Source organism: Clarias gariepinus, chromosome 24 (assembly GCF_024256425.1).
Source record: "Clarias gariepinus isolate MV-2021 ecotype Netherlands chromosome 24, CGAR_prim_01v2, whole genome shotgun sequence".
NCBI lineage: Eukaryota > Metazoa > Chordata > Actinopteri > Siluriformes > Clariidae > Clarias > Clarias gariepinus.
Window position 1 is genome coordinate 7971568 of NC_071123.1, and position 16137 is coordinate 7987704.

Below are 16137 nucleotides of genomic sequence, written 5' to 3' on the forward strand. Positions count from 1 at the left end.
TGTCAAAGGGGAAGATCAGTTAGGCATCAACTGGACAGTCAATTCGTGGGATTGATGTGTTGGAAGCAGAAAAAATGGACAGGTATAGAATAATTAATAGGTAAAGATTGTTTTTGGCAAGGCCCAAACAGTGATGGCAAGATTCCTGTATCAGAGCACTCCAAAACAGCAGGTCTTGTGGGGTGTCCTTGTATGCAGTGGGTATTACTTAGGCAAATTAGACAACCAATAAACTGGCAACAGGATAATTGCCACCCAAGACTCTCTGATATCTTGTCTGGTCAAATTTATCATAAAAGCTGCTGAATAAAAATAGCTAAGAAAAAGACCAAACACACAGTGCTGTGTATGGGTCCTTCTAGTCACAGACCAGTCTAACTGACCCATGTCCAGTGTCAAAATGCACTGCAAAAAAGGTTTAAGGAATGGTTTGGGGAGCATGAGCAAGAAATTAAGATTAAGTTGAATAATCCTCAAAATTCCCCCTGATTTCAATCTGATTTGATATGTGCTGGATATGTACTGGATAAACAAGTCTGATCCAGGAAGGCTCCACCTCACAACTTAAAGGATCTGCCTCTAACGTCTTGGTGTCAGATACCACATCGCACCTTCAGAGGTCTTGCGGTGACCATGCCCTCATGAGTCAGAGCTGTTCTGGTGGCACAAAGGAGAGCTATACAATATCATGCATGTTATAGCTGATCGCTTTGACTTACACAGTAAGTCAATCTTTGTCTATACCGCTTCATCCTGGATACATGGTCGCGTTGGGGCCTGGAGTCCATCCCAGGAGACTTAGGGCACGAGGCAGGGTGCCAATCCATCGCAGGGCACACACATACACATGCTCATTTACTGTACACACTATGGGAAATTTGGGACTGCCAATTAGCCTGATCTGCATGTTTTTCGACTGTGAGGGGAAACTGGATTACCTGGAGGAAACCCACCTGCATGCACACAGACCTCGAGGAGGGAACTGAATCTGACAAGCTGACAGTGATAACCACTAATCCACCATGCCGCCTGATCGGTGTGAATTTTTATTTATTTTATAATATTCTCGGCGAGGCGGTGGAGTAGTGGTTAGCACTGTCGGCCTCGCACCTCCTGGGTTGAAAGTGGGTTTTCTTGGTGCGCTCTGGTTTCATCCAACAGTCCAAAGACAAGCAGGTGTTCTCAAATTGCCAATGAATGAGCATGTAAGTGCGTGTGTGTGTGTGTGAGTGTGAGTGCAGTGCGATGGATGGGCACCCTGTCTACACAAGTCTCCTGGGGTAGGATAAAGTGGTGTAAACGATGAGTAAGTGAGGGAGTGATATTATTCCCAGAAGTCGGCTGTAGCTCAGTGTGTCCGCTAAAGGGCGCCTCGCGTCGTGCAGTGCAGTGGAGTATGTCTTCTGCTCCACCCTCACACACACACACACACACACACCACGCAGACACAGCCAGTAAGCAACAGGTAGACTTGCTCCATGAGATCCCCAGGGAGGGAGACTCGGCCTCGCTTCTAGACACACAAACTTCTCTTCTCGCACCCGCGCGCGCGTGTGTGTACTGTATGTGTATGTGTGTGTGAGTGTGAGTGTCCGCGCGCCTCGCACGCGCTTCACCACGCAACAACCGCGTGTTTACTTTTCCTCTGCGACAAACGCGTTAGTGCACAAAACTTACAACCGGGTTTTTTTTTTTCTTTTTCTTTTCTAACCTGTAAACAGGTTTAATATGAACGCGTAGCGGAGGACTTGTACGAATCGCACCTGATTACCCGAATCATTCATCTTTTTTTTTTTTTTTTTTTTTTTCAACACCAGGACTATTGCAAAGTTTCGCGTCGGAACAGGTCTGAATGTTGCTGGTTTTTTTCTCTCTTCCCCGGCGGGAGTAACGGAGCGCGCGCGTGAAGCCGCGGAGGGAAGTCACGCGTCCAGGCTCGCGCTGTGCGTGACGCAGCTTCGGAGATTTTGTCGGCTTCGGATAACCGAGTTATGATCAGGCCACCTGTTGAAGTTCTAAGGGAATGCATAACCGTTGAAATGTGACACCGTCCATCTAATGGAGATTTATGAGCGCATGATTGGGACGGAGAGAGAGAGGACACCGAGACAAACCTGCTTCACGTGAACTGAAGGGGATTCGTATGCCTGGAAGAAGTTCGATGCCCACGGTACGAGTCCTGCTTCCAGTCCATCCCTTGATGTTGTCCTACTGGCCTGTTGTTCATCTTCCGACATAAAGTCATGTCACATTTTATTCCATCACTTTTTTTACCCAAGGATTGGCCCTTTCCATGCACATGTCTCCGGATCCAATCAGACTTCTTGTGCTAAGAGAAATCGAAATCGAGTTCCATCACAAGTTCGGTTGTGTCCCAGCATCCGGAAGGAGCCTGGAAATTTTCTCAGCGTGCCAGCGGTTCTGAACACTGCATTATGCGTGCCTGGGCCCCGAACCTGCAGCTGGGTCAATGAGGCTCGCCGCACAGCGCCTGGCCGGGCTCTGGCCGTGGCTGTTCACGGCCGTCCTGCAGGTGGCGCTGGGCCATGCGGGCCTTGAAGTGGCAGCGACCCGCGCCCTCATCAAGGTCACGCTGCTCAATCCCAAAGCCACGGTCATCACCCTGGAAGGGGTGTTCGCTGGAAAAATCAGCGGATTCGCTGAGGGTAAACTCATGCAGGTAAGACGGAGACGAGGCCGCGAGTTCGGGTTTTCGTCTCACGCTTCTCTGCGGGCTGCTTAACTCATTTGTCATGCTTTATAATTGTTCTGAAATTCTGAACCTCAGCCCAGTCCTTGTAATGTATGAAAAATAATGATCTCATGCTGATGTCGCAGCTGTCATAGACAGAAATCAGATCAGTCAATCGCAGGCATCAGCCTGCCTGACATGTTGTGCTGCAACATCATTCAGCAATCTTGTTTGGACAAGATCGGTGTCTAAGCCACGTTCGGTGCCCCGTGTGTTGGCAGAACCTCGTGTGCACTCGAAACGAAGTGCCATATCCTAAACCACAATCATCCCCTACACGCCTTTCAATCATGGGCCAGCCCATTTAATTATGACTGTCAATTTCCTCGTTAACCATGAGCAGAGGTGACAGAGGTGTTGAATGCATCACGCCAAAGAGCCGATGACACATGTATCGCAACAGGATCCCTTTTTTTTTTTTTTTTTTTTTAAATCTTATAAGAGATCTTCCGGCTGTCTTGTTGACAAGAGCTCTGGCGTGAAAGCTGACTGTGTCTTTATGTATGTGTGCCAGCTGCTCCATCCAGGTTCTGATGGAGGTGAGAGATTTGTAGCCTTTTAAATGCTTCGGCCTGTGCTTTTAAGACGTATCAGGCTGTAGAAAAAAAAGGCCTGGCTAATAAAAATAGGAATTTTAAAGTGCGGTAACTCATCATTTATCACAATGTACAGTGAACAGCATTCAATCTGTGTATATAGAATGAAGTACAGTAGCAAACTGTTGTTGTTTTTTTCACACACCACACACAGTTTAGCAAACTGTGTCCGTGATTGACGAGATTTATTTTTTTTTTTGTACCTGTGCTATTTATTCAGCAAAAAAAAAATTGGCTTATGTATAAATGGGAACGTGTGTATGGATAACCCAATCATCAGTAAGATACTCTCTCACTATACAAAGACTGTGTTGTACTGCGCTAGATTCTCTTTGTTGCTGCGCCGGCCTGTCGCAACAGGTCTGTGTTGTAGAGGTGCTCCAGCTTTATGTTGCTTTCCTCTAGGGGATGGAGGCAGGGAGAAGAAAGGAATACATCATTTCTTCTTTTGCACCCGGCTTCCACAGCCCTGCAAGTAACTGTTAATTGGCTTATTTCAAAAGAACTTATTTGAACCTATACATATATCATTACACATTTCAAGAAGAAAAGGCCAGGGAAAAACAAAAAACAAAACAAAAAAAAACTACGTATTTTCCCCGAACATCAGGATCTTGGTCTATCTTGTTTCTCTCATGCACGTTTTTTTTTTTTTTTTATCTCTGTTTTTCTTGCTCGCTCGTTCAGAGTTTTTAAGGCGTGTCTGCTGCCTTACTGTCCTCGGGCTACTCTGAATTCTACATGCTCATCTGTAGCAGAAGATGACAGCCAGTTTTCATAACCACCAGTAATTACACATCTAAGTCCAGCTTTGATCTTCTTATGCGCGATTCCATCACGATCACCCTTAAGATGTTATTCTAGGCTTTAGTTCGTCTCTTAGGGACGAAAAAAATGTCTCCTCGATTTAGCCAGTGGATAATAGTGTGAATGAGGAAGGGGGGGGGGGGGAGATTGGACAAGATGATAATGGAAGCATTTCATTTAGTTAAGGGGGGGGGGGGGGGCGGTTGTAGCTCTGGACAGCTTCTGATCTTGAATGGAATTAGATCATGTCTGTATTGTGTACTTTGCTTTCGCTTTGAAATTAAGAGTCCAGATTTGTTTTTATTCTTATTGTCGTGAAGATTGAAAGACATACACTGGTTACGAGTAAAACATGAAGATACCACCTGGTTATTCATCCAGGACGTTTATTCATTTCATTCATTTAGAGACAGGCCTTTCACATATAATTTTGCCTAGTATTATATTAGTGACTGTGCCGAGCTTGCTGATCATCCTACGGTACTGTGCAAAAAGTCTCGAGATAACTAAATTCAATTACATTTAATGAAATGATGTAGATTTACTTAAAAGAAATTAGTATAAATGTTTTACTGCGACAGGCCAAATATACAATTTAAAAATTAGTTGAGCAGCCTCATTTCCCCTCTCGTCTGTTTCAACAATTCAGCCTGGAGAACTATTCCTCAAGACTACATTAAAGAAGAACATTAAAGAAAAAAAAAAGTCTGGCTCTTTGGAAGCAAAATATGAAAAGTGAGGGCTGACTCAAGTTTTTTTTTTTTATCATGTTTACATGTTCTAATTATCCTTTTTCAGAACGGTTGCAAGTCACACAACAATTTGCATAACCTTGTGCCAATTTCATAGATAGTTGCTCATCATCTGGATCAAAACATCCCAAAAAAAAAAAAAATCTTCTGAGTGCTCTTGGACTAGGCTTAATTGCGAACTGTGACAAATTTAACCCGTCAGCGATAACACACATTGTAATTGTATAGCAATTATTTTGTGCTCGTAGCTTGTAGAAACAAGCCAAATTTCCTTAGGAGGACTTGATTCCAAACTCAAAACAAGAGAAGAGATATTTTTAATCAGTTTTAAGGAAAATAAAAAAGGACGAGAGTGTCGGAAACGACAAGAGCGGAGAAGATCCAATGGGTGGAAAAAGATTGCATTATTTTTTTTAAAATCTTATTTGATTCCCCAAATAATTTCATAATCACTATGAGTATATTTCAGTGAATCATTATTTACCTACTGAGAGCATCACAAGGACAACACTACAAAAAAACAAGCAACACCAGATAAAAAAAAAAAAAAAGGGGTTCAAACCTAGGCACTGAGACATCTGTGATATAGATGTACTGGCAATGTGAGCCTGTGTATTGTAGAGTCAACAATAACTTCTTTATGCCATAACTCATGTTCCAGTCATTCCTTCCATGCACTACGTTAAGGTCATTTTCGAGATATCAGCAGCTCTGCCAAGCGCTTTGCAGAGGGATTATGGCTCTAGCCGTGCCCCCTCTCCTCGTCCAATATCAGTATCTCGGGCTTTTTGGTCTTGTGCCCATACCTTTGAAAAGGCCAGATGCCTTGGCATGCTCTACATCCGTCCCACTATAGTGGAGCAGGGCATTCGCAGTGCATTCTGGGATGGCTTTGAACTTGAGGGAAAAGGCAGCTGTTGCTTAAGCATGGGCCAGGGGGGATGATAAGAGGGCAAATTTGAGGTTTTTGCCCACCGCACCTTTTGAAGTTAATCCCACTCTTGGCCCAATTAAAAGAAGCCAAGTCATTCAAACAAAAAAAAAGGCTTACTTTCTCATCTGGGTTTCTTTTGGAATTTTTTAACCCTCCTTTTACTATTGGGGATCTTTTTTTTTGTGGGTGACAGAGGTCACACAGTCTTTTGTAATGGGCATAATTAGGTCTGCTCGTGTGAACTAATCTAGGAGCAGTTTTAGTGGTGATTAGCTTCGTTCAAGTCAGGAGAACTATTCTCAGATACTTCAATGTGCACTGTAAATCTTGGCAACGGAGACAACCCTTTCAACACTGTGGCTGCCCAATGTTTAGTTTGATTGTCTGATTATAGTTTCCATCTCTCTCTCTCTCTCTCTTTCTCTCTCTGGAGGACATAGCACTGTCTCTCCATTCGGGGGAGGTTGAGATGTTGGATGCGTTGGGGCGAAGGCGAGATGAAAGCATCTCAAGTTAAAAAATGTGAGTCTGGATGATTAAAAAGGAGAGCTGTGTTTACTCGACACTTCCGATAGTGCTCCCCTCCCTTGATTCAGATGAGCTTCCTGTCTGTATTTCCCCCCATGGAAACTGATAACAGGCATAACAGCCTCTCTGCCCCTCCCTGTCGCTCAGGGCCTGCTGAGGTTTTATGTTGAATTCTTGCTTTTTTCAAACACACCAGTATAAGCGAACGATAATCTTAAATTAAAAAGTGGCACGATCATGGAAGTCTCATTTCTGCTGCTTGGATGCCTCCTAGGGATTTGGATCCTTGTCCAACTGGAATCATGGACGACCCCAAAGTCCTACTAACTCCTGTAAATGATTCCTCTATTAAATTGCTCATCGGCAGTACCCTTAAGTCAAACAGATCTGTTTATTAAGCTTGCAGCCTTAAACCGACGATGCTCAAACTGCAGATTCCTGCATCTGTCCTACTTCCGTCCTATGTGCTCGTCTTATGCCTTCTGATTACGGTTACACACGCCGCGGGACCCTCGGCATCACGGGAACGAGTATGCGAAAGCTATCTGCGTCTGACTGACGGAAACAAGGTCGTATGTGTTGCAGTACGGACACGGGAAGCATGGCAAAGCTTTTAAAGTATCCTCTTGTCTCTTGTTTAGTCATTAGAGAGACAGAGAGAGAAAGAGAGAGATGCCTCGTCTGTCAGTGGAGATGTTACGCAACACGTTCCGCCACAGATTTTAGGAAAAACGGTCTCCGAGAAGGCTTCCATAAACCGCGTGTGTCACACACTGACATCCTCGACAAACATGCACAGAAAGGGAATCTGTATACTTGAAAAGCAGCTTCACAAAGTATTGGCTTTTTCGTCCAGACTCATAAACAGCAAGCACTTCATGCATCTTCATCCAAGCCAGAGACTCTCTCTCTCTCTTACACACATACACACATATATGTACACACACACACATACACAAACACACATTTGTTGATGTCAGGTTTCTTCCTGTCAGACCTGAAGTCCCTAGTGAAGAATGTTAGTACTGTGGTATGGGAAATGCATTATTGCTGACCTTCTCCTTGAACCAGACTTGTTTGTATCTGCTTTAGTATCTGTGTAGTAGAGCTGGAAAATATGAAAAGATAGCAATATCATGATGTGAGATATTGCCGGTATAGTGATAAGTTTTCGAACATTTTTTTAAGGAAATAATTGTTAATTCTGATTGGATTGAGTTTGTATTGAAGGGATGGGCAGATATTTAAAAAAAAATCCTTTAATTCAAATCTCAGCTCAGTGGAATGAATAGAATATTCAAGTATTTGTCACACGTACTTTACAGCACAGTGAAATGTCTTCTTCGCATATCCCAATTAGGAAACTGGGGTCAGAGCACAGGGTCAGCCAGCTTACAGCGCCCCTGGAGCATATAGGGTTAAGGTCCTTGCTCAAGGGCTCAACAGTGGCAACTTTGGCGATGCTGGGGCTCGAACCCCCGACCTTCCGATCAGTAACCCAGTAACCCACAGCCTCAACCAACTGAGCCACCACTGCCAATTTGTATCAAAATAAAGGCAACATTACTCTCTTCTTGGCAGTTATAGTGTATAACATACAGTACTGTAGCATGTACATTGATCAGCCATAACATTCAAACCTTTAACACTTAAACCATCTACTGTAGACTGCACTGCTTTGGGTTCCACGTGAGCCACTGGGGTGGCTTTGGCCCCTCGGGGTGTGTTTCCGCAGGGTCTCTGGGGATGTTCTGTGATGTCTGGCAAGGAGGAAGTTGGCAGCATATTTTTTGGGTGCTGATTGGTGGTTCTTCTATGGGTGCTCCTTTAGATGAGACAGTCCACTGGATGTTCTTGGCTGGTATTGACTTTTTTTCAGTGATTTGTGCTGCATTAGCTTTTCTGTGGGATCAGACCAGACTGGCTGTCCTTTGCTCCCTGTTGGCATGGGTCAGCCTTGGGTGCCTACAGTATGCTCCTGACACCACATCAATGTTGTTCAATTCATTCGTTGTTCAAGTCAAATTCAGCCGGTGGTATAATTTAAAGTTTTTAAAAAATATACGAGTAAAATGATTTTATGGAATTTTGTGCAACATTCTCTTAGCACGTCCTTGGATATGAATATCGCAAAAATTTAAAGGATCAGGGATCAAAATGTCTCTTGTTGTCAGTTGGCACATACACGTTTCATTTTGGTCTGGTCAACACTGCCATATTCTGATGTACATTTAAGAACCACAGTCAATGTTTAACTTAGGGACATATAAGGAGGTGTACTAGGACTAGATCGAAAATGAATTTTAATTAATATTTTCAAAAAGCAGTGGCATAAACGTTTAAACTGACTAACTGTGACACTGTAACAACTCTGATCATGATAGATCTCATGTGTCCTATCGGGATGTGAGATTTTCCACCCTGATGCATCAATTAATCTCTTTGGTTAAAGTAAATCTTCCCACGTGAACCACCTTCCAACAGTTTTCCCTCAATTTCCTTTTTCCCTGTTGGCGTGGGGATTTTCATCAGATACCTTTTACAGAAAGTAGTTTTACAAATTATAGCGGCATGTATTTTGATGTATTATGACATAAATGACGGGCTTCATTAATTCTACCAAAATGATTATGTTTGTAGGATGAGGTGAATACCGTGGCTCATCAAAACAGCCACAGGAGATCATCTGGGATGTCTGAGATTTTTCCAGTGCGCTGTAAATCATATGGCTTGTCTGATTTGTCAAACTTTTCCCATCGCTGTTTTGTAGAATATCAAACTACAAAGGCTGATAGGGAAATAATAGTTAACGTACAGTACATTGTTCGGCAAAGAGGGGCAGATCCACACCTGTTCACATAGGGATGATGGGAAGCAGGCCATCTGTTACCAGCCTATCAGCGTCCCCCTGTCCAGGTGGAGCGAGCACAGACCTCAAAACAAACAGGCACTAAATGCTAACTTGGCTTCGCACAACAAGCACTGACTAGTCATTAGCACGGGCTTGGCATTAAATCTAATAATAATCAGCTCAACAGTGGGTCAGTGGGACGTTTCAGTTGGAAAATGATCACAAGCGTTATTTTATCCAGATGCAAAACCACTAACGGAATCAGTGCTTTGTTTTATTACTTTGTAAACCAGCTAATGGCGTAGCATTGTGTTTATGCCTAAATATCAGTTATAAATATGATTTAAAACAGCCATGGACAAATTCTTTTGAGAATGACACGAATATTAATTTTCAGTCTGCTGCACCAGTGTTTGTAGATATTTTTGTCAGATACTATGGTATACTGAAGTATAATTACAAGCATTTTATAAGTGTCAAAGGCTTTTATTAAGAAGTTTACGCAAATAGACAATATTTAAGTTATAAGACCTCTGCAATTCACTCTGGCGGGCTGTCAATCAATTCCCTGGCCACATCCTGACTGATTGCAGCCTATTTTTGCATAATCAATGCTTGGGGTTTGTCGGAATTTGTGGGTTTTTGTTTATCCACCAGTCAGTCTTGAGGACCACAAGTTCTCAATGGGATTAGGGTCTGGGGAGTTTCCTGGCCATGGACACAAAATTTCAGCTTGTTCCCCAAGCCACTTAGTTATCGCTTTTGCCTTATGGCAAGGAGCTCCATCATGCTGGAAAAGGCATTGTTCATCACCAAACTAGTCTTGGATGGTTGGAAGAAGTTGCTTTCGCAGGTTGGTTTTGTACCAGTCCTTATTCTAAAAAAACCCTGAAGCAGTAGACTTTATGAAAATTAATATTTGCGTCATTCTCAAAACCTTTGGCCACGGCCGTACAGTATGCTGTCTTCACGCCTAGCAATGTTGTAGCTTCAGTGTGGAATTTAAAAGCTCTGTATCATTATCATTATATAAGATAAGTTCTTTAGATACTGTAGTGCTTCATTTATATTAAATGTAAACGAGTAAAACTGAAGAAAACACATAAGTGTGATATATGAACAGCATTCTTGTACAAAAAAATGAATCAACCTTTTACTCATCCTATTATATTTAGCAAAGGCTGCATAAAAGAAACCCAAACGCCTGCTTAAAAGATGCTTGCATGTAAGTCTTTTAGAAATACAAGGGGATTTTTAGGGCTGTTTAAATAGAATTAGAAGTTCCCTTTGTGTGTGCCATGAATGCAGCTCAAGAATTGTTAGCTAATCTTTGCTAATGTTAGCTAAACATTAACGTTTAAAACTTTATAACATAATCAAGAAGTAAACATAAAGCAATTAAAACAAAACGCTAAGCCACTAAGCAGTAAAATTTGCCAATACATTTATAATTTTAAAAGGAAAGTTTTAAACGTAATGACCGCTAATAGAAAGTTAGCAAGCAATTAAGCATCAAGAAAGCTATTTTAGTTGATGGATTAGGATTAGGATTAGTTATATGGCATTGGATAAATGCCAGATTTTGCTAACTCACTCACTCATCTTCTATACCGCTTTATTCTGTATTCAGAATTTCATTAATATATACTGAGTAATAATGTTCTAGAACATAACCACAAAACAATTCATTCCTGTTAGCGCTTACGATAAACTTGATATAAACACATCATTCCATTACCTAGTTATTGGAGAAAAATTATTGCACTCTTGTATTTGTTGATTACAGTAGCACCACTTTAAAATATATATATATATTTTTATTATTAATCCCATGTATTATTGCATTATAAGTACACTATAAGTATAAGTAAGTACACTATACAAATCCTTGTTAATTAAAAATTATTATAGCAATTATTACTTTTTAGGCTTATTTAAACCTATGATCTGAAATACTGTGGCGTCAGGATTTCTGTAAAACCAAACGGTTTCATGTAGTTAGATAATCATGTATGGTTATTATCAGTATCACATATTACACCTAAACCTCCCTCGTAACCACTAGCTTAGTTCTGAAAACATATTAGCACATTATTCATGTTCTTTTTCTTTTACTTTTTTTTTTTTGCTTTTTCGTTTGAGGTACCAAGCCCATTATTCAAAGAAATCTCTCATACTTGGGTGTTTATAGGATTCTGAGTGCTTGTACTGTGTTCGATGTGAATAATCACAGTTAACTCCACTTAAAAGCTTTCTGGCATTATAGGCAAATTATATGTTCCTGCCCGGAGCAGGGAAGCGGGGGTTAGAGGTGACAAAGTATTTGGCTCCACATAAGAAGTAAAAAAGGTACATTAAAATGCATGATGCAGCAAGAAGGTAAAAATAAGACGCAAATATTTATAGGACGCAGTGTGTGTAATGTTCATGGCTCAAGAAGTCAAAGTTTTGGCTTCTGAAGTAACTCATGAACTCAGCGACACCAGTTTTAGGTGTGGTTTAGGTAATCTTAGAAACAGTAAAAGTGACAGTATAATCGTGAATATATAATGTGGTTTATATAATAACTGGTTTCATCTAGACATGTGTATGGGTTTGTTTCCGAGTACTACCAGCATTCTATTGTTCGTACCTGTTCGTAGGATTTTCTAACAAATTCTCTCCATTTGAGCTTTATATCAACTGCCCATATTAAAATAAATTCTTATTTATTTATTTGTTTGTATGGATTGTAATTTCTGATCACTTATGTTGCACATTTCTAATCTCAAGAAAATACCCTTGTACCATTGCTTATGCTGTTCATTATTATTTATTTAACAGATGAATTTATTATTATTTAATTAAATTTAACACATTTCTTTATTTGAATAGGCGGCACGGTGGTGTAGTGATTAGCACTGTCGCCTTGCACCTCCAGGGTCATGGTTCGATTCCCGGCCAGGCTCGATTCCCGTCTCCGTCTGTGAGCATGGAGTTTGCATGTTCTCCCCGTGCTTGCTGGGTTTTCTCGTGTTCTCCGGTGTCCTCTCACTGTCAAAAGATATGCAAATTAGGCTAATTGGAACTCCCCAAATTGCCAATAGTGTGTATGTGTGTGTGCCCTGCGATGGATTGGCACCCTATCCTGAATACAGGATAAAGCGGTATAGACGGCGATGTGTGAGTGAGTGATTGATCATTTGAATTCAAATAATGTACTTCTATTTGGGTAGACTTCTAAAACTAAAGTAAACTGAGTAAAGATTATCAAAAATTGAAATGCGCATTTGCAATCATTATGGCTACTTGATGATGTACATGTACATTATGTACATATTATAGTTCCTGTAGTTCCTAATACCAGGGCGGATCAAACAATCATAAATCAAACTCCACTTAACAAAGTCATATGCACCTGAAAACCATATGACAACCAAAATAAAGATGAGGCGTCAGTTAAAGGGTGTGTCCTTGTTGATGTTGTCTGATTCATTTTGTTATTATTATTTTTTATATATATTAAGAACGTTCATTATTTGTTAGATTTCTTTTTTCTTTTTTTTTAATCCTCAGTTTTTATCCCCTTTTTTCTACATGAAACCTGACTTCAGAGAGGGCTCCAAAATCGGAGAGGGCTGCAAAGCTATGGCTCAGAAACACTTGCATTTCAGTTACACATAAATGTTCGGTTGGCACACATGAACGTCTTCTGTCTTGTGATTCTTGCATCTTATGACTTCTTCTGTCACATGATTCACTGAAGAAGTCTGTGGCGTTAGAAATTCAATTTTCCAGCAAACCGCCAGACTCGACAGTATAACGAGCTGTTTTCAGGCTGCGCTGCGTGTGGGAAAAACCGTTCATGTTATTGTTGGAGTCTAAGTGGATAAAGTGCTGTGCATGCGAAACGAAAAACGTTCACTTCTCATCCTCATACATATGCATTCGAGGGAGAAAAAGTAAGTCATTCAGGAATAAAATGGAAGGAGCGGCTGATTACGTATTCTCTACAATTAGAGCAAAACTAGGTGCACATTAAAGGCACGAGCTGTTTAGGCAGTGTTGTTGGCAAGTATTTCCTTTTCGAACCGAATTCACAAAAATGAACTTTTAATGATCTGTTTCGACTAGGATTCTATATCAAATAGATCTGGTGACTCCAGCAGCATACATCAGGATCACCCATATCTTCTCATTAAACAGGACTTTTGTGACTTGGCTAATTTTCCAGATGTTTTATAACCTCCTGTTGGTCATATAAACTTAACACACACTTACACACTGTACAGGTTTAGGCTATGCGATATACAGTGTTTGCATTGATCTGTGCACAGCTGTTTTGCTTTCTCTCTTTTTTATTAAAAGCAATTAGTAATCAAACTGCATTTTATCAGTATAATAATTTACTTGTTCTGACAAGTCTTTATTTAATAAGCGGCTACATTTATTAAAGCGTTATCTTCATTACCTATCTTGCAATTTCTCTTTTTGACAGCTTTGTGAATGAAAATTTCCACTACCTCACAGCAGCTTTTAAACTTTTAAAATTTGTGCTTCAAGGTCATTTCAGAGGCAGTGCAAGCTTAGCCATTATCCGTACATCTGGCCAAGTGCTGTTTTTTTTTTCTTTCTTTGGATGTCTAAATCCTTTTTTCCCCGAATAATATATTTGCGAACTGACTCCAGGTTTTCAGATAAAGTCTCAAACATCAGTCATGTATCTTGTATACTGCTTATCCTGTATACAGGGGGCCTGAAGTCTATCATAGGAGACTTTGGGCATGATACGGCGTACACACTGGACTGGGTGCCAATCTATCACACAAACAATTAAACCCAATCTGCATGTCTTTGGACTATGGGAGAAAACCGGCGTACCCAGAGGAAAACCAACCAAGTACATGGAGAACATGCAAATTCCATGCATACTCACTGATTACAACACACACGAACACTCACAATCAGACACTTGACCCTGGATGTGTGAGGCCATAGTGCTACCGTGCTGCTCTTGAGCATATAAATAAATGACAAATTAATTACAAAATAATGAATAAAAGGTACAATGGTGAAAGTGATAATTCATTTTAAACCTGACACCAGATCCAGATGGAGCTCACTTCTCAACGCTACAAAGCATTGACACTGGAGACTCCTTCTGTAAAAATATGAAATACACCTTTCCTTAGCGAACTCTTTATCCTTCATTTACTTATTATTATTATTATTATTATTCCCTTTGAACGTGATATCTATGCTTTGTGAATTTGATTATTGTTCACTAAATAGTTTATTCCTTGCAATCTGCAGTGAAGATGTGCTTAAAGATTGCGATACCGCTGCAGTCCTTTCCGTCTAGCATACGGATGAGGAAACCATATTCAGCATCACTTCAAATTTGGTGTGTTTTTGTAGGAATTTTTGCGTTTATGGCTTGCGAGTGAGTTGTTAGCTCAGACAAAAAAAAAGTCCCATCATAACCTTATTTCAACCTGTTTTTTTTTCCCCTCAGGTCAGCTGAGGAACACCATGTTTACCCGGATTGTCTTTTTACGTGTAGGCATGTGCATGTGTGAGTCCACGCGCGCGGCCTTGTTTATGCGTGAGGGCGTGTGTGTGAGGTTGGCCGTCGCTGTGATCATTACTAAACTCCATTAAGCGAGATCAAAGCGGCTCAGATGTTCCGTAACAAAAGCCATATTGTAAACTGAGACAGTCAGGGCGACAGAACATGCTTTATGTCTTCGCAGTCACATGGCTTCTTCCTAACGCTCGCTCTCTTTCTCTCTCTCACTCACACACAGCGGGGCCGACAGTGCACACACACTGTCCTGCTCCTGACCCGTCTGCCTCGGCGTTCCTTTCCCTCCGTCTGAGCCTGCCTTCATGCCAGGCTCTTTCTTTGCATATTCAGAGATATCAGACGACTGTGAAAAAGAGAGGATAAAAAAGAAGGCAGCGTTTGTCCAAACAGTTTTCTTTGCTGCAGATTAGTAACCATGGCAGTTCCTTTGCTTACATTTAAACAAACGGCTTTGCATTCAACCGCGTGGTTTTCGTGAGCCTCATGGCGAACTCCAAACGTTGCTTTTTTTTTTTCCCTTTCTTTTTTTTTCTCCTGGTTTTCTCCTCTACGCCATGTGCCAGCTCCATGTTTCACCTGGAGAACCTTTCTCAGACACTTTCCTGTGCTTTGCCAGGTGGCGAGGACAGTCTTTCTCTGTCGCCAGGGTTGCGAAAATATGCGCGGATTATTTTCGTTTCCCGTTAGTGACTTTGCGAGGTCAGTGACTAAGTGGCGTGTTATTTTGCTCAACGGGTTGAGAGATCGTCCAACCTTTCTTCGAGACGAGTTCACCCACTTGGTAGTTTTCCCTGCCTTTGCCTTTGCTGTTTAAGCCCGGGACACTGAGAGTTTCAGATTTAGTGGATTTTATTTCTGATTTGCAAAGATTTTCACATTGAAATTCTATTGTCACTAGGTAAATTTGCCGCTCATCGTCGTCGCGTCAGCGTCTTTCATGTTTCAATTTAGAAAGGATGAAAACAAATGGGTGAGATAGAGGCATTAACTAACAACACCACTGCTAGGAAACAAGATGAATAGGACAAGGTTGTTCATTTTGACTTCTTGTCAGAGGACAAAAAATTCAGCAGGGCAAATTATATCCATCATTTGATTTATCATTTGATAAGAAACGAAGATTGTGCTGGTTCCTTACAGTACATATCCTCTGGGATTTGGATTTAGTTTAATACAGTCTTTCAAAAGGTTAAATTTTTTTGTTTGCAATGTTCTTTTTTTTTTCTTTGTAGAATGATAGAACAGTTCAGTTATGCAATATACACACAGTACTGTAGCATCAGCATATCAGCACGAATGTATGAGATTATCAGTGCAAATGTACTAAGTATGCACGTGCTGATAATCAAAA

At 41.1% G+C, this 16137-nt stretch overlaps 1 protein-coding gene across 1 annotated transcript in view; it reads left to right on the top strand.

Annotated features, from left to right (window-relative positions):
* The first annotated feature begins 1480 nt into the window (after window positions 1-1480).
* The window catches only part of LOC128511776 (E3 ubiquitin-protein ligase RNF43), a 96375-nt gene continuing 81718 nt past the window's right edge, over window positions 1481-16137 (top strand). The window contains exon 1 of the mRNA XM_053484757.1: window positions 1481-2680. Coding sequence (XP_053340732.1) covers window positions 2471-2680 — 210 coding nt within the window. The 5' untranslated portion in view covers window positions 1481-2470. The remainder of the gene's footprint in view (window positions 2681-16137) is intronic.